The sequence below is a fragment of the Entelurus aequoreus genome, linkage group LG01, assembly GCF_033978785.1.
Source record: "Entelurus aequoreus isolate RoL-2023_Sb linkage group LG01, RoL_Eaeq_v1.1, whole genome shotgun sequence".
Taxonomy (NCBI): Eukaryota; Metazoa; Chordata; class Actinopteri; order Syngnathiformes; family Syngnathidae; genus Entelurus; species Entelurus aequoreus.
Window position 1 is genome coordinate 31,591,945 of NC_084731.1, and position 18,464 is coordinate 31,610,408.

General features: G+C 38.6%; 1 protein-coding gene across 1 annotated transcript; it reads left to right on the forward strand.

Annotated features, from left to right (window-relative positions):
• Positions 1–913: 913 nt before the first annotated feature.
• On the forward strand, positions 914–18,426 carry ccndbp1 (cyclin D-type binding-protein 1). Its single transcript, XM_062047706.1, has 11 exons — positions 914–1,108; positions 4,827–4,886; positions 5,138–5,217; positions 5,304–5,385; positions 6,970–7,066; positions 9,578–9,651; positions 12,739–12,815; positions 12,899–13,152; positions 13,819–13,879; positions 14,763–14,809; positions 18,185–18,426. The coding sequence occupies exons 1-11, from the start codon at positions 1,021–1,023 to the stop codon at positions 18,291–18,293; spliced, it is 1,029 nt and encodes a 342-aa protein (XP_061903690.1). The 5' UTR covers positions 914–1,020; the 3' UTR covers positions 18,294–18,426.
• Positions 18,427–18,464: the final 38 nt, after the last annotated feature.

Genomic DNA, 18,464 nt, shown 5'->3' on the forward strand with positions numbered 1-18,464 from the left:
GAGCAGCAGCGTGGCCGTGGCACAGTTTGTCCTCTTGCGGCTTTTTGATGTCCTTCGGTGTGTTCTTCTTGTTGTCCTTTTCACTCGAAGAGCAGCGTTCTTACTTGAATGTAATGGCAATCTTCACCTTCAAATGTTCCAATTTATTGTCATTACTCAACAGGTTTGAGGGAGTGATCCTACGCAGTATGAAACATTGTATATGAAGGAGGTCCAGTCGGAAATCCAGTTTATGCATATTTATTAACGAATTTGCAGGGTGAATGAAACATACCAGGCATTATTGCAGTGATATTGTGTTATATGTTCTCCTGCCTGTTGCTGTTGTCTGCTGTGGTTTGCTGTTGTCTGCTGCTGGTAAGAACGGTTTGTGCTCCCACACCTGAGTCCTTCCTCGTTTGGCTCACCTGTGCTCCTACATATGCCTTCCCCCCTGCACTGCTCAACCCAAAAAGCCCGCCACCTAGTGACAAAAGAAAGTAATGCCAACACAAAAATAAGGATGCCTTAAATGGCTCCTACAGCCTTCTTTTGTATTTTGTATCTTGTCCTATTTTTTTTATAACTTATCGTTATTTTTATATTCTATTTGTATTTGCTTTAATTTTCTTTCCTTTAATCATTTCGTGAAAGACAGCATTTGCTCAACCCGATGGATGTTTGAAATTGTTGAGATGTGTTGAAAGTGCCTTGTTTTTTGTGTACATTGCTCGATAAAAAAAAAATAAAATAAAAAAAATCAATCAATCAATCTATGTTTATTTATATAGCCCTAAATCACAAGTGTATCAAAGGGCTGTAAAATAAAAAAAATACCGGTTCAAGATGGCAGACGAATTTTCTGCGCCACAGCACCCAATGCGGCATCTATTATGTATGATATTTATGTTTTTTTTTTTTTTTAAATGAACTTCCCCCTGTTGCCTCGTCTTTTGTCATCCCCCGGTAAACAAACATGCTTCACGTCTTTAGTTCCACAACACGCACGGTTGAGGCTGAGTGGAAACTTTTCTTGTCGACATGAGTGTGGACAACTCGACTGAAGATGTTTGTGTCACTTTACGCAACTTGCTGAACACCATCCAGTGCGTCACAGCCCGGGTCAGAGGTCAGTGTGACGATGCACATATTTAGCTAGGAACGTGCTGGCGTGACGTGATACCGAGCTCAAATGTGAACGTTAGCATGGTTAGCATCCACACAACGCGTCTTTGCCAGCCTCTCCTTATGTATTTCGATATGCGCGTTCGCTGGCGGTCTAACTTTCGAATCACGTTAATTTGTACTTACTGGGCGGTTGTCTTGTGTGTTTAATGATTGGCCACTGGTGACGCAGGCGTTTCCTTTGGGCTTGTTTTGCTAATAGCCAACAATCAGAACATCACACATGTCCGCTTGTGTGGTAAACCAACGAATCTCAAATATATGTACATATGTTCTACCTACATAAGCTTGCCGTAACAGCACTTCTAAAACTATACCAAATGAGTTGGACGAAGTGAAATATTACTGCATTTAAAGGCCTACTGAAATGAATTTTTTTTATTTAAACGGGGATAGCAGATCTATTCTATGTGTCATACTTGATCATTTCGCGATATTGCCATATTTTTGCTGAAAGGATTTAGTATAGAACAACGACGATAAAGATTGCAACTTTTGGTATCTGATAAAAAAAAGGCTTGCACCTACCGGAAGTAGCGTGACGTAGTCAGTTGAACATATACGCAAAGTTCCCTATTGTTTACAATGATGGCCGCATGAAGTGAGAGAGATTCGGACCGAGAAAGCGACAATTTCCCCATTAATTTGAGCGAGGATGAAAGATTTGTGGATGAGTAAAGTGCAAGTGAAGGACTAGTGGGGAGTTGAAGCTATTCAGATAGGGAAGATGCTGTGAGAGCCGAGGGTGACCTGATATTCAGCTGGGAATGACTACAACAGTAAATAAACACAAGACATATATATACTCTATTAGCCACAACACAACCAGGCTTATATTTAATATGCCACAAATTAATCCTGCATAAAAACACCTGCGTGTTTGTTATGCTAGCTCCTAGCTCCTCTGCTAGCTCCTAGCTCCATAGAACACGCCAATACAATTCAAACACCTGATCAACACACACAATCACTCAGCCCAAAAGACCGTTTACCTAACCCAAGGTTCATAAAGCTTATATATTTTTAAAAAGTTACGTACGTGACGCGCACATACGGTCAAGTTATCGAATGTTTAGCAGCCAAGGCTGCATACTCACGGTACCTGATATTCAGCTGGGAATGACTACAACAGTAAATAAACACAAGACATATATATACTCTATTAGCCACAACACAACCAGGCTTATATTTAATATGCCACAAATTAATCCTGCATAATAACACCTGCGTGTTTGTTATGCTAGCTCCTAGCTCCTCTGCTAGCTCCTAGCTCCATAGAACACGCCAATACAATTCAAACACCTGATCAACACACACAATCACTCAGCCCAAAAGACCGTTCACCTAACCCAAGGTTCATAAAGCTTATATATTTTTAAAAAGTTAGTACGTGACGCGCACGTACGGTACGGTACGTGTTATGCTAGCTCCTAGCTCCTCTGCTAGCTCCTAGCTCCATAGAACACGCCAATACAATTCAAACACATGATCAACACACACAATCACTCAGCCCAAAAGACCGTTCACCTAACCCAAGGTTCATAAAGCTTATATATTTTAAAAAAGTTACGTACATACGCAAAAAAAAGCCAAAGCTGCATACTCACAGTAGCACGTCTGCGTCTTTGTCATCCAAATCAAAGTAATCCTGGTAAGAGTCTGTGTTGTCCCAGTTCTCTACAGGCGTCTGTGTATCCAAATCAAAAGTCCTCCTGGTTAGAGTCTCTGTTATCCGAGTTCTTCCATCTTGACTGCATCTTTCGGGAATGTAAACAAAGAAGCGCCGGCTGTGTACTGTTGTGGCTGACTACGTTCGAAAAATACGTCCATTTCGCACCGACAACTTTCTTCTTTGCTTGCTTGGCTTCCTTCTCCATAATGCAATGAACATGATTGAAACAGATTCACGAACACAGATGTCCAGAATACTGTGGAATTATGAAATGAAAACAGAGCTTTTTCGTATCGGCTTCAATGTGGAAGGCATACCCGTGTTCGCCGGGCTACGTCACGCGCATACGTCATCCGCAGAGGCGTTTCGAACCGGAAGTTTAGCGGCAAATTTAAAATGTCACTTTATAAGTTAACCCGGCCGTATTGGCATGTGTTATAATGTTAAGATTTCATCATTGATATATAAACTATCAGACTGCGTGGTCGGTAGTAGTGGGTTTCAGTAGGCCTTTAAAGCATGGGTAGTGTGGAACATCCGGCCACTCTATGACGTCATTTATTTGAATTTGTAGCTGCCGTATTGTAATTGTTGTAAACAAACTCGGAAGGATATACAGTACAGGCCAAAATATTGGACACACCTTCTCATTTCAATGTGTTTTCTTTATTTCCATGGCTATTTACGTTGTAGATTGTCACTGAAGGCATCAAAACAATGACACCTGTGAAGTGAAAACCATTTCAGGTGACCACCTCTTGCAGCCCATCGAGAGAATGCCAAGAGTGCGCAAAGTAGTAATCGGAGCAAAGGGTGGCTATTTTGAAGAAACTAGAATACAAAACATGTTTTCAGTTATTTCACCTTTTGTTGTTAAGTACATAACTCCACATGTGTTCATTCATAGTTTTGATGCCTTCAGTGACAATCTACAATGTAAATAGTCATGAAAATAAAGAAAACACATTGAATGAGAAGGTGTGTCCAGACTTTTGGCCTGTACTGTACATCTATATATTTTTAAGATATTTAATATTTTGTATTGTATTGTCTCTTACTTTTACCTTCTTTAACATAGTTTTGTTTGTATTAGGGTGTTGATTGCTAAACCTAGTGGATATTTTAAAATATTGAAATGTATTAGAAGGGCCTTAATTTGTTTGTACATTGTGAATACATATTATCTGTGTGTTCAATTGTTCAATTAAAAAAACTCAATCATCGTCATCTTGGCTACTGGTGGAAGGGGTTGGTGCTAACTAGAGTGGTTAAAGGAGAGAAGAAGTGAATAAATATTGATACATATACCGTATTTTTCGGACTATAAGTCGCTCCGGAGTATAAGTCGCACCGGCCGAAAATGCATAATAAAGAAGGAAAAAAACATATATAAGTCGCACTGGAGTATAAGTCGCATTTTTTGGGGAAATGTATTTGATAAAACCCAACACCAAGAATAGACATTTGAAAGGCAATTTAAAATAAATAAAGAATAGTGAACAACAGGCTGAATAAGTGTACGTTATATGACGCATAAATAACCAACTGAGAACGTGCCTGGTATGTTAACGTAACATATTATGGTAAGAGTCATTCAAATAACTATAACATATAGAACATGCTATACGTTTACCAAACAGTCTGTCATTTCTAATCGCCAAATCCGATGAAATCTTGTATGTCTAGTCTCTTACGTGAATGAGCTAAATAATATTATTTGATATTTTACGGTAATGTGTTAATAATTTCACACATAAGTCGCTCCTGAGTATAAGTCGCGGCCAAACTATGAAAAAAACTGCGATTATAGTCCGAAAAATACGGTAATTATTTCCGGTTAGTGCGCAACATTGCATGAAACACAGCCACCTCACGCTGCGATTGATATAACTTGAGCCTTTCATCAAGGCCTTCATTACATTACGTCTACATTGTTTCTAAATTACATACTAATGTCCATAAATGTGTAATATAAATCTTTCTGTCGTAGATGGAGAGTCCAATGAGTCTGATGGAGACTTCAACCTTTCTACCTTTTGGGACACTTTGAGTTGAGTATAGTTTGTCACAACTTGGTGTCTTTTTGCTGTCCTGAAAGAAACAACAAAAATGGACAACATCTCATACATTTAAATCCTTTACTTTAAAATTCAATAGCAAATTTTGCTTCAGTTGTAGTATTCATGTGAGAGTCATTGTTACTGCCGCCGTTTGTTTCTTCAGGATTGGCAAGTGCTGACTATTTCTTCCATAGCATATGATTAACTCACATGGATGTTGCATTTTGATTGTGTGTCCCAGACCAGGCGGGGAAAGTTGTGTCTCAGGAAGCCACCAAAGTCAGCCTCGCCTTCTCCAAGCCGCCGCTGCCGTCACCGCAGGTCTCAGCAGACATTACGGGAATATGGTGCTTTTGACTTACATCAGAGAAAATGTGACACTACTCTTTTGTGTTTCTGTCCTGCAGGATGGAGGGACCCTGGCTGAGTCCATCCTTAAGAGTGTTCTGAGCCTTTCAACAGTTTATTACTGGCTTCCTAAGAGTCAAGGTAACCACCGTTACCAACATCACCACCAGTTAGTAATATGTGTGGCCTTTGCTGTCATCATAAAAAACCTAATGTTATAACACATATCATAACACAGTGCATCTGGGAAGTATTCGCAGCGCTTCACTTTTTCCACATTTGGTTATGTTACAGCTTCATTCCAAAATGGAATAATACCTCATATTGACAATGTGACAATTTTTTTTTTAATTTAGCAAATTTATTAAAAAAAATAAAAAATAAAACAATCACATTTACATAAGTATTCACTGCCTTTGCTCAATACTTTACTTTGTTGATGCATCTTTGGCAGCAATTAAGTCTCAAGTCTTTTTGAATATGATGCCACAAGCTTGGCACACCTATCTTTGGGCAGTTTCGCCCATTCCTCTTTGCCCATTCGTCTTCGCAGCACCTCTCAAGATCCATCGGATTGGACGGTAAGCATTCGTTTTCATCCAGGATGTTTCTGTACATTTCTGCATTCATCTTTCCCGCTATCCGGACTAGTCTCCTCGTTTCTGCCACGGCAGGATACTTGAGGGTGCATGGGAGTTTGCCCAACCAGTCTAAATGTGTTTTGTGGACTTGGAGAAGGCATTAGATCGTGTCCCTCGAGAAGTCCTGTGGCGAGTGCTCAGAGAGTATGGGATATCGAACCGCCTGATTGTGGCGTTCCGCTCGCTGTATGATCAGTGTCAGAGTTTAGTCCACATTGCCGGCAGTAAGTCAGTCCCATTTCCAGTGAGGGTTGAACTCCACCACGCCTGCCCTTTGTCACAGATTCTGTTAACAACTTTTTATGGACAACATTTCTAGGCGCAGTCAGGGGGTTGAGGAGATCCGGTTTGGTGGCTGCAGGATTAGGTCTCTGCTTTATGCAGAAGCTGCGGTCCTGCTGGCTTCATCTGACCAGGATCTTCAGCTCTCACTTCTTCGCAGTTGAGTGTGAAGCAACTGGGATGAAAATCAGCACTTCCAAGTCCGAGTCCATGGTTCTCGCCCGGAAAAGGGTGGAATGCCTTCTCCGGATTGAGGAGGAGATCAGGTTTTTGGTCACCTACCTGACTATAGACCAAGATGAATGCAGCAATGTACCGAGACATCCTGGATGAAAACTAACGCTTCCTATTCAAACTGATGGAGAGTGACAGGTGCTGCAAAGAGGAAGGGACAGATAGGAATGGGCGAAACTTCACAAAAAAGTTGTGCCAAGCTTGTGGCATCATATTCAAAAAGACTTAAGGCTGTAATTTCTGCCAAAGGTGCATCAACAAAATATTGAGCAAAGGCTGTGAATACTTAAGTACATGTAATAAAGTGTTTTATTTCTAATACATTTGCAAAAAAAAATTAAAACCTTTCCACATTGTCATTATAGGGTATTGTGTGTGGGATTTTGAGGACAGAAATGAATTTATTATAACAAAATGTGAAAAAAGGGAAGCGCTGTGAATACTTTCCGGAGCTTTTCCATTTTTAAGTTGTTGAAAATCCTGTTGATTGCTTTGCCGTAGCTAAGCTAGCATTAATCCAAAAATACCAGTGAACAGCTTTTACCGCGTTTGTCTCCTGTCATCGCAGGCATCAATCTGCGGCAGCAAGTCCGAGAAGCTACCGTCGAGGTCCTAGAGGGGATCGCACAGCTGCTGGAGGTCATCCTGACTTCACCGCTACAAAGGTATGCCAAGTAAGGGCACGTATGACATCTTACCCTGGGATTCCACCAGGTGCATTTGTGTTCCGTTGTGGCCGTGCTCCGGGTTTGCTGCGTGTTACGTGCTCCGCCGACATCAACCAGCTAGAGTGATGAGACCAACAAGTTCTTTAAGGAATTTGGCACATTTGCAGGAGAAAATTGATATGTGGGATAAATTCAACAACAAACAGGCAGAAGATCCAGCTGGAGAAGGAGAATAGGGGTGGATTTGCTTAAATTTGTATTTTACGCTGGTTTATTTTTTTTTGCTTTCAACATGAGTTAGTAACCTATTATTAAACATTGTGCATTTTTTAAATGAAAATAAACCTGATTTATTTTATGTGTTGGACTTATCTGTGCAAAGTTGCTTTGGTTTTGCTGCAAATAGAAGCCTTGAGTATTTGCTGGCGACGGAATGGACACACAACGCAAGGGAGTAAGTGGAAGTTGAAATATTAATTATAGTGGAACTGTATTGGCTCTGAAGCCGTACTGAACAAGCACTCGGTGGGAGTTTTTTGGTCATTGTAAGCAATACTCAGCGCATTTATTTCCGTTTCCATAGCAGCGCATTTTCGACTTCCAGCGACAAATGTGTGTTCCAATTTCCGGAAACAAACGTGAGTGCGTTCTAATCATGGGAGACTTGGTAAGAGACAACGAATCATTTTTGGACAAATGAGGATTCACATCCTTATCTTTTTGAAGCTGAATATATGGAAGGTGAACCATTGGTTGTAGAAGCTAGCACGAAAAGAGGCTGTAACGTTCGAGCAGACAGAAGCCGAGAGAGTGAGGTCGGCGTGACTTCAAATTCAGATTCAGATAGGTTTTATTTGAACATATATAGTTTCAAAATGATGCATCACATTTAAAAATGTTTTCATTTTCTTTACATGTCCAAAATGAGTAGGAAGAAGCAGTGCTTATTTAATTCGACCCTTTTTCCACTTCATATCAATTACTTACACATATGTTCACTCCCTGTACTGTGCATGTACACATTTCTAACATTTTGCACATTACAATCGGTGTACTGTTAATACAACAGTTTTTTTAATAACAAGATAAGTCACTTTTTATGAGATAAAAATCTTCTTTTTTTATTTTATTTTTTTTACTCAAGTTTAGGACATTTACCAGTATTCTTCTTCTTTGTACTTTGTAAACACTTGTAGTTTGAACAGTTTCTTGAAGTGGATCTTGTTAGTACATTGTTTCACTTCTTTACTTTATCCATTCCACAATTTAATTCCACATACTGATATGCTAAAAGTCTTTAGTGTTGTGTGTGCATACAAATGTTTTAGGTTACATTTTTCTCCAAGGTTATATTTCTCTTCTTTCGTTGAGAAGAATTGTTGTACATTATTGGGTAACAGGTTATAGTTTGCTTTGTACATAATTTTAACTGTTTGCAAATTCACCAAATCATTTAATTTCATTATTATTGATTCAATAAATAAAGGGTTTGCATGTTAACTATTTCCAGCATTGTGTATTATCATAATTTACCTTTTTTGTAACACGATTAGTGATTGTAATGTGCTTTTGTAGTTATTTCTCCATATTTCTGCACAATAACTCTCAATATGGTAACACTTCTGAGCAGTAGAGAATATGAAGTGATTTTTGGTCCAGAACATATTTTTCTTTATTCATTATAGAAAAATATTTCTTGGTCATTTATGTTGTATATTTTTTACATGAGATTTTCAGTTTATTTGATCATCTATTATTACACCCAAAAATGTGTTTTCCCTTAATCTTTTAATATCTACTCAAATGCTTCTCCAAGTTTTCCATCTATTGGACATACTATTCTGCTGTTACCTACTCAGTGACCTAGTGGTTAGAGTGTCTGCCCTGAGATCGGTAGGTTGTGAGTTCAAACCCCGGCCGAGTCATACCAAAGACTATAAAAATGGGACCCATTACCTCCCTGCTTGGCACTCAGCATCAAGGGTTGGAATTGGGGGTTAAATCACCAAAATGATTCCCGGACGCGGCACCGCTGCTGCCCACTGCTCCCCTCACCTCCCAGGGGGTGATCAAGGGGATGGGTCAAATGCAGAGGACACATTTCACCATACTGATGTTGTGTTACTACACTAGAAAAAGAGTTCCCCCGTGTTAGCTCTTACAATAACAATGTCGCTACAGCTTGGGTATTACACAGGTTAGGGAAGGTAAAGTTAGTATTGTTGGAGGTTTTTGAATGCATTTTTAAAGTGATTTAGAGGCAAAATGGATTGATCCCATTTGCTGCTATGCCACCTAGAACAAGATTATTATTACAAATTAGAATGCAAAAAAACTAAAAATTGTGTCTTTTTGTCTCTCAAAATGATTGTGAACTATAGGCAAAAAAAATAAAATAAAAGTGCAGTTCCCCTTTAAGCAACAATTGGAAAATAAGGGTCTTAAGAGTATTATTTTCCCACGTTAACCTTTTTTTTTCTTCTCTGCCCTCATTCTCCTTCTGAACAGTCTTACCCAGGAGCAGTTGACGTCTACCGGAAGTGTGTGGTCAGCTTGTGATCACTTTGCCCAATTGCCTCAAGGTTAGTCACTATCTATCTGTATAATGTAATTGTCTATTTAGAAAAATGAGCAACGACGCATAAGTGTGTGTTTTTGTGTAAACGGGTAAAACAGACCTTTTGCGTTGATATCGGAAGAAATGTGCGACATATTCTCAATGTTTTTAAAACGTTGTTTTATTTTGTGCAGTGTTAGATGCCTGTGCATACGCCTTACAACACGGAGAAGCAATAAAACAAACGCTTATGATGTTTTCGTGAGTGCTGATTTTAAAGATAATTTACCCGACATTGTACGTTTAACATATTGCTATGTACTGTATGTAAACCTATGTGTTATGCTGCATGCCAAGTCAGTTGTGGTATGTGTCTAATTAATGGATGCCTGCGAGTGTGGCTGTATGACAATATGTTGCTTAAACCTTGGTTGGTTGGTTTTCTACCCCTTGTCCCAAAAGGGACAAGGGGTAGAAAATGGATGGATGGATGGATGGATATATTACATATTTTACATATTTTCTTTACAACATGTCCAAAAAGGAGTAGGAAGAAGCAAGGCTTATCTAATCCTCCCCCTTTTTCTCTTCATAGCGATTACTAACACATACTTTCTGTTCTCAATTTGTACTCAATTTACATCAATGTGTTCTTTTGTCACATTAACGAGGAACATAGAAAATGGGATTTCTATGTATAGAGTCATTCCAGTCTTCAACTGACCCAGTAACTGGAATCATTTGCTCTAGGTTGGTTCCAATATTTACAAAGTAGTTATTAAAGTGTTCCACTACTTCGTTCATATTGTCGTTTGTTACGTTTCCATCTGTGAAGTATTTAGGGTAATCCTTCTTTGCGCTGTTTTTAATGATACTATTGAGTATGACCCATGTAGCTTTTTTTTTAAAAGTACCAATGATTGTCACACACACACTAGGTGTGGTGAAATTTGTCCTCTGCATTTGACCCATCCCCTTGTTCACCCCCCGGGAGGTGAGGGGAGCAGTGGGCAGCAGCGGTGGCCGTGCCCAGGAATCATTTTAGGTGATTTAACCCCCAATTCCAACCCTTGATGCTGAGTGCCAAGCAGGGAGGTAATGGGTCCCATTTTTATAGTCTTTGGTATGACTCGGCTGGGGTTTGAACTCACAACCTACCAATCTCAGGGCAGACACTCTAACCACTAGGCCACTGAGTAGGCTCATGTTATTTTTGTTATTGTCTAATAATTGACTGTTATATTCTTTTGTACATGTTTGTAAAATGTTGGTTAGCTTATTTGTATACTTTTTGTAACTATTTTCTGCCTCTATAGATTTTTGTGTTATAAATATTATAAATACAATTTTTTTTTCTTACAAGCATTTTTCAGGCCTTTTGTCATCCATGGTTGATTGTTCTTTTTCTGCCTTCTACCTAATTGTTTCCATGGACAATGTTTATCATAAAGCGTCATGGACGTACTGAAAAAATGACCATAAGCTTAGTTTATATCATTTTCACTGTACACATTAAAAACTAACTATTAATGTGAAGCTATAACACTGAAACACCCTCAGGAAGAGGTGCTTTAAGACATGGCTTGCTAGCTAGCGGCTAAAGTCCAGCCCCAGTCGGCAGTGTTATATCTACTTCTAAATCACTAATCCTCGCCTCCATGGCGACAAATAAAGTACGTTTCTTACAAGTATCATCCCTGCAGGACGAGGAATAGCTAAACATGCTTCACTACACACCGTAACTCACCGGTGTCAAAATGTAAACAAATGCCATGGGTGGATCTACACCTAACATCCACTGTAATGATACCAAGTACAAGAGCGTATCTATTCGATACTACTATGATTACGTCAATATTTTTTGGCATCACAAGATCTTCTTTCATTTAAAAAAAATATATTATGTTTATAAACTCAGGAAATATGTCCCTGGACACATGAGGACTTTGAATATGACCAATGTATGATCCTGTAACGACTTGGTATCGGATTGATACCCAAATGTGTGGTATCATCCAAAACTAATGTAAAGTATCAAACAACAGAAGAATAAGTGATTATTACATTTTAACAGAAGTGTAGATAGAACATTTTAAAAGAGAAAATAAGCAGATATTAACAGTAAATGACCAAGTAGATTAATAATCAATTTGTACAGTTTGTCCCTCATAATGTTGACAAAATAATAGAGTGATAAATGACACAATATGTTACTGCATATGTCAGCAGACTAAATTAGGAGCCTTTGTTTCTTTACTTACTACTAAAAGACAAGTTGTCTAGTATGTTCACTATTTTATTTAAGCACTAAATTGCAAAAAGAAACATATGTTTAATTTACCCTAAGATTTTTTGTTAAAGACAATAATGCAATTTTTTGTGGTGCCCAAGTATAGAAAAGTATCTAAATAATTTTATTACCGGTACAGAAATATTGGTATCGGGACAACACTTGTGTGGCACAGTGATTTGTAATTCTGCTTGGCTTTGTGATTTTTAAATATAAACTCATGCTATACACGTTATCAAATAAATTGTCAATGTACTTTTCACTCCCACATGGCTTAAGAGCTGCTTGGACAGTTGGTTGACAGCCCTGAGCTTGTACCTCACTGGCTAACACCGCTCGACTTAACTCCTGTGTGCGTATGAGGTGTGTTAAGAAGCAGAGTTATAATGCCATTTATTGTACGGAGTTAGAACGACAAGCTACAGAGTCAGCGAAAACACAAAAAGAAGCACACAATTCTTCTGTGGCGGTACAGATTTAATTTAATTAAGCTAGCCACTGTATCTAGCAAGATAGTCTACATCTAATTTGCTGTTGTTTTTCTTACCAATGCACAATAGCAATTTGTGGCAATATTGTAACTACCACTTTCTAGATCCAAATACTGAAAGAGAAAAATATGATAACAAGAATTCAATATTCAATATTACATGCGGTAATTTTATTTTAACAAGAAACACTTAAATGGGAATTTAGTTTAATTCAATATGATTATATGTTGTATATAAATGGATGAACATATATTTTTTAAATATGTTATATTGGAGCACTTTTATAGTTGTATATACTTCTAATAAAGTTGATTCATTTTTAAATTTGCAGACAATAAGGCAGCGGCACTGGTGGTCCTCTCCAGTCAGACTGGAGTTGTCAAAGACGCCATTGAGGAGGTGGAACAGGTACACACGACATGCAAGATCAAGCGAGAAGAATAAGACACAGTATCAGACAGAAAGTGAAATGCATCATCTCCCAAAACCAGGCGCTGTCCGAGGCACACGACCCGTTCAGCGACGTCCTCGATGATGAGGAGGAGGAGCCTCGTGGTAACCAAGACACCTATTGGTCGGAAAAGGACCGGCGTGTGATTGCCGCGTGCCAGGGGATGATGAAAGTGTCGGCGGCGTGCCTAAGAAAGCTGACGTCAGCTGTTAAGGCAAACGGGGACGCCGGCACGCCCCAGAAGGTGGCACAGCTTGACGACCTGGCGGATATTGTTAAGCAGATCAGCCCTGAGTACGCATGCGTGCAAACACACGCACACACGCACACGCACACGCACACGCACACGCACACGCACACGCACACACACACACACACACACACACACACACACACACACACACACACACACACACACACACACACACACACACACACACACACACACACACACACACACACACACACACATTGCATCATCTCAAAGCCATGGAACATTACAGTTGTAGAGCAAGTTGCAGAGGACAGTGGCTACTTCAGTCCTATAGGTGGTGGTAATGTGCATTACAAACTACTGAAGCAAACCTGATTTGTTATCATAATTTTTCCTCAGAACACCCAAAGCCCCACCATAAAGTTTAGTAGAACATTTTCAATGTTTCTTGTGACGAACGCACGTACTTGCTGTAAAGACATACACTATTGCATGATAGCAATGAGAAGAAGAAATACTTTTAATGATGTGGTTATTAAAACCTGTCACATTTCAAACATGACGGAGAAACTATTAAAGGCTTAGCTGCTTTTATTGTCAGTTTGGTTTGTGTTTGAAGAACAAGATCAGGCTTGTTTTAACTTACTAGTTTTTTTGTTGTTGTTGCTCCACACCACAACTGTCATCAAACACAAATGGAAAAGCATCCCTTAAGATTTGTTCCTCTTTTTGTTTGCTCTTGTCAGAGTTGACGACCTGGCTCTCTGTCTTTACCCCCCTATGGACTACAATGGTGTGGAGAACAATGTAAGTATATATTTACTGTATATTACATGTAATATACAGTACAGTGAATCAACTTATTAGCTTACCCTCCAAGCACAAAACAACATACGGTCTTCAACTCCAACCTCTAGCTCACAGTGCGGACAACACAAACACAAGACATGCTGGGAAACACACACTGACCTTCCCCTTTGCCTTTCTGGTTGTCGATACAGTTTTTAATATATATATTAGTGTGTGAGTGTTTGTTTTGTTTCTTCATACAGTCGTTGCTTACCATATCGCGTTTCGAAGTGAGCAACTTCACTCTATTGCAGTTTTTCAAAGTATTTTTTGCCTAAATTAAGCATTTTCAAACATAGAACTAAATTAACTAAAATTATCAATACTACATTAGTATTGACCACTAAATGAGACTACACCAATCAGGGCATTGTTCAGTATTATGGCCACTGATTGGCTCAGCATCAGGCATCATTTCTATAAATTGAATTTAAACTGATAAAGAGTGTAATGTTGACTATGTGAGTGTTATTTCTTGCCTAAAGGGTGCTCATAATGTTAAAAACCGTGTTTAGAAAGTCGGGAACAGTTTATATAATGCTCTAGCTATATAAAATTGATTAATAATGAATTGATTAATAATGTGTGTTCTTGTCTCTCATAATGATTGTGAACGATTGGCAAAATTCCCCAAAAATTGCAGTTCCTCTTTAAGAGCAAGAACTTTGTTGGCTGTTTAAGCAGACGAACAAGACCCGGTTGCACTGGAAAATGATTCAACAAACATTTGCGTCCTTTACTCAACAGCATTAAATACTTAAAAAAAGAATATATTGAAAACAGTTTAACAATTAAGTACTACACTGTAGCCACAATAATAAACATGTGCTTATGTTTACAGTTGTCTAAACTGGCTGCACTGATGAAGAACCTTCTGGCAATCATCAGGTGAGCGGCGTTTTTATTTAAGGCAAAAGTTTACATGCACACATTGGTCACCCTTCTGCTGTCGCTATGAGGTTTTAAGATATTTTTGAACTGTTGTGTCTGCTTCTGGTCGTCTGGCACATGATGGGTTTGAACTAGGGTTCACAAATCCACACTAACTGAAAGTAATTTAAGGTAGTGGTACCTAGGGCTGGACGACAGTGGACCAAAACCCATATCCTGATATGTTTTGGCTGAATACTGATATGCGATATGTATCACAATATGTTTGTTTTTAGAAAGTGAATTTAGACAAAGTCAAACTCTAATATGCATGTCAAGTTATTTTATTCAAACAAATACTTGACAAGAGTAATTTTCTGGAAATTTTAAAGTTTCATTTATAGATAGATGCACATAAAAAATAGTAAAAAACCTTGAAAATATTATAGGAATAGTTAAGTAGAGTCCTCAAATTTCCTTTAAAGCAAACCTTTAGCTATGCTCAAATACTCAGCTAATAACAAAACCACACAAGAACAAAATATAAAATGCAGTCTTGTTTAAGGGGACATTTGAAACATCAGCAGCAACTTAAAAATAATAGTGTTTTTTAGCTCAACATTTTAAGAATACACTCATTTCCTTAAATATTTAAGACAGGATCACCAAGCTGTCAACTGCAGGATGCTGTGTGCCAGGTGACAATATTGCCACTGCAGCAAAACACCCTTTCAGATTGTGTATACATTTGTTGTGGCAGGGCCTCTTGTGCAAACTAGTTGTGACTGGGAAGCTTATATAACGAGGTAATTATTTCTGGCAACTTTTTATATCCGTTTTTTTCATACCGTTGCAATTGGGAGCATATGTATTTACACAAAGTTGGTATTTTGACAGAACTGTCTTCTCCATCGTTTTTAATTGCATCTCTCTCTCTCGCGCATCGTTGATTTGATAGAATCATGTAAATTGCAACCCGCCAGCCTGCTGTCATGAACGCGTGTTGCCCTTAGTGATGCCGAGTGTTGCAGAGGCTTGAGTCAAACGGACCCGATCGCTGGCAACGTGCTAAACAATAAATACAAACTATGAACATAATAAATCAATCAGTTACTGCACAATGTCTGCTCTCACTGGGATGCTACTGAGGGTATGTTCATATTTTCCCGTTTAAATAAAAAAATTATCATAATCTTCCTGCAGGTTAAAAAAAAAAAAAAAAGGGTGACTCAACACAGCATGTTTTTGTGTGTTTCTTGCCACCCCTAAGTTTAAGTTGAATGTCTAAGTTGACCAAATTCTCGTTTTATGTCTACAACCTTCTACTATACTTGTGACAGGCATGATTTCTAATCTAGAATTATCTTTTACCAACTCAGAGGCGATGCAGCAGCAGCTCAATATGTCTACAATGTAGCTGCATTAGCTAGTTAGCTCTCTGTGATCACGGTGCTGCTAAACATAGTTCCTCAAGTTAGCGCATATAATAACAATATTGCTAATACTTGGTGAATAGTCAGGTCACGAGATGTAAATGGAGTATTGTTGCCAGATTTGGGATGTTTTTAGAGGGTTTATAAGCACAATAGAGTACTCCCGTTAGCTTTATTGTTAGCCACCTCGTACTTGCCGTATTTTATGAATTAGAATGCATAAAAAAACAAAAAACATATGTGTTCTTGTCTTATATAGGATTGTGAATGATAGGCAAAATTTAAAAAAAAGTGCAGTTCTCTTTTTAATTTTTTTAATTTTTATTTTATTTATTCATTTATTTCAGGCAATGACATAAAAAAGTACAAGGTTGACAACACATAATTATATAAATTAATTTAATGCAAAAGGTAATGTACAGTATAAAAGCATGAAGCATACTGGTCCAGTTTTGCCTGAAAGGGAGTGGGAAGAAGATTATTTATTTAATCCCACCCCCAGTTTTCAATTCAGTGATTAATACATTGAGTTTCACTGTTACTATGTTTAAGGATTATACAAATGTTGTATCATAGTGGCATTACCACAGGTAACAATAATTATTACACTGTAACAATAATTTGTATCAACAATGTATGTCAAGGTGTGTTGTTGACGAACCCCAAGATGCAGAGATGGCGGCAGGCATTGAGCGGGAAAACATGATTTAATGTTCATAAAATAAAAGATAAAAACACAAACCAGGAATTAGGAATAGCCAAAACTGAAAACAGGAACCAGCAAACAGAAAAACTGGAAACAGCTAATGGCTAACAAGAAAACACAAAACAAAAGAGCTAGGAGAAAGCAAACTACAAATAGCTAACAGGAACAGTTTACCGCTACGACGACAGGTAGTAGCTGTAACGCTATCGACACGACATGTAGGAATGACAATAATCTAGCCCAGACTGGACGGGAAGGCAGGTTCAAATAGCAGCTGGCGTATTGACACCAGGTGTGGCCAGGTGCCAATCAGCCACAGCTGAGGGGACAAAGCACTCAGGGAGATAATCAGGAAATGAAGACAAAATAAAAGCACTGACAGGAAACTAAGACAAACGCAAACAAACTGTCAGGGGCAACCCTGACAATGTAGGACATATGAATATACCAACAATGGTAATAGACAAAATACCAACAATGGTAATAGACAACATAGCAAGGAAACATTAAGCACATGTTAACACTTTGAAACAGAGTACAACAGCAGGTCAAATTAAAGACCCTCATCTCTATATTTGAACCAGACCCGATGTTTGTATAATAGTTTAAATTGATTAATAGTTTGGCATTGCTTGTGTTGTAAATCCAGTTTGTTCCATAGTTTTATTCCGCATACAGACACACAAAAACGTTTACGCGTGGTTTGAGCTCTCGGCAATGAGAAATATCCAAAGAAAGCTAGCTTAACAGTTAGCATGGCTACTCCTCTCCTGCCTAAATTTTGCTACGTGTGTCTGCGCTAGTTAAACATTTTAGAACCATCTGTATTACTTTAACATACTTAAATAATCAATATTTGGACGTTTGTCCATCGATTCAGAATCGTACACGTCCCAATGGTGATGCATCCAAGAATCGATCATTTCCCCCAGCCCTAGCACTTAATTCAGATACATTATAATATGAATCATTACTGTGAAATTACAGTAGTAATACAAAACACTCGTTATATAAATAGATTTTGGAAGTAACTTGCCTAGACTTGATAGTGAAAAAAAGAGCTGGCGGGGTGTGTTGTGTTGGCTGTCAGGAAAATATGCCAGACATTTCCTGCCTTTTAAAAAAAATATATTATTACTCTTTGCTCATATGAAATTCTAATGAACATTCATCTAATAGATATGATTAAGTTGCTTTTTTTAATCTCTTCCTCATGTTTCTATTTGCCTTGCCCCTCTGTATTCCCCCACGTAGGTCAAGTCATGTCTGCGGTGAATCTGAGCTGACGTGGGTTCACTTTTTAGATGGTGCTGTCGATCACAACCTGCAAAAAGCCAAAGATCTCATTCAGCTGGACAGCTAGTGTGTGTGTGTGTGTGTGTGTGTGTGTGTGTGTGTGTGTGTGTGTGTGTGTGTGTGTGTGTGTGTGTGTGTGTGTGTGTGTGTGTGTGTGTGTGTGTGTGTGTGTGTGTGTGTGTGTGTGTGTGTGTGTGTGTGATTCCATTGCAGTACAGTCAGTAACAAGGACTAGTGT

What these genes read in the sequence shown, in the direction of transcription:
- ccndbp1 (XM_062047706.1), top strand. Translation starts at nt 1,021, where the DNA reads ATGAGTGTGGACAACTCGACTGAAGATGTTTGTGTCACTTTACGCAAC. An exon ending in CTGGCTTCCTAAGAGTCAAG is followed by an intron (nt 5,386 to 6,969) that starts GTAACCACCGTT and finishes CTGTCATCGCAG; the next exon opens with GCATCAATCTGCGGCAGCAA. An exon ending in GTTAAGCAGATCAGCCCTGA is followed by an intron (nt 13,153 to 13,818) that starts GTACGCATGCGT and finishes TGCTCTTGTCAG; the next exon opens with AGTTGACGACCTGGCTCTCT.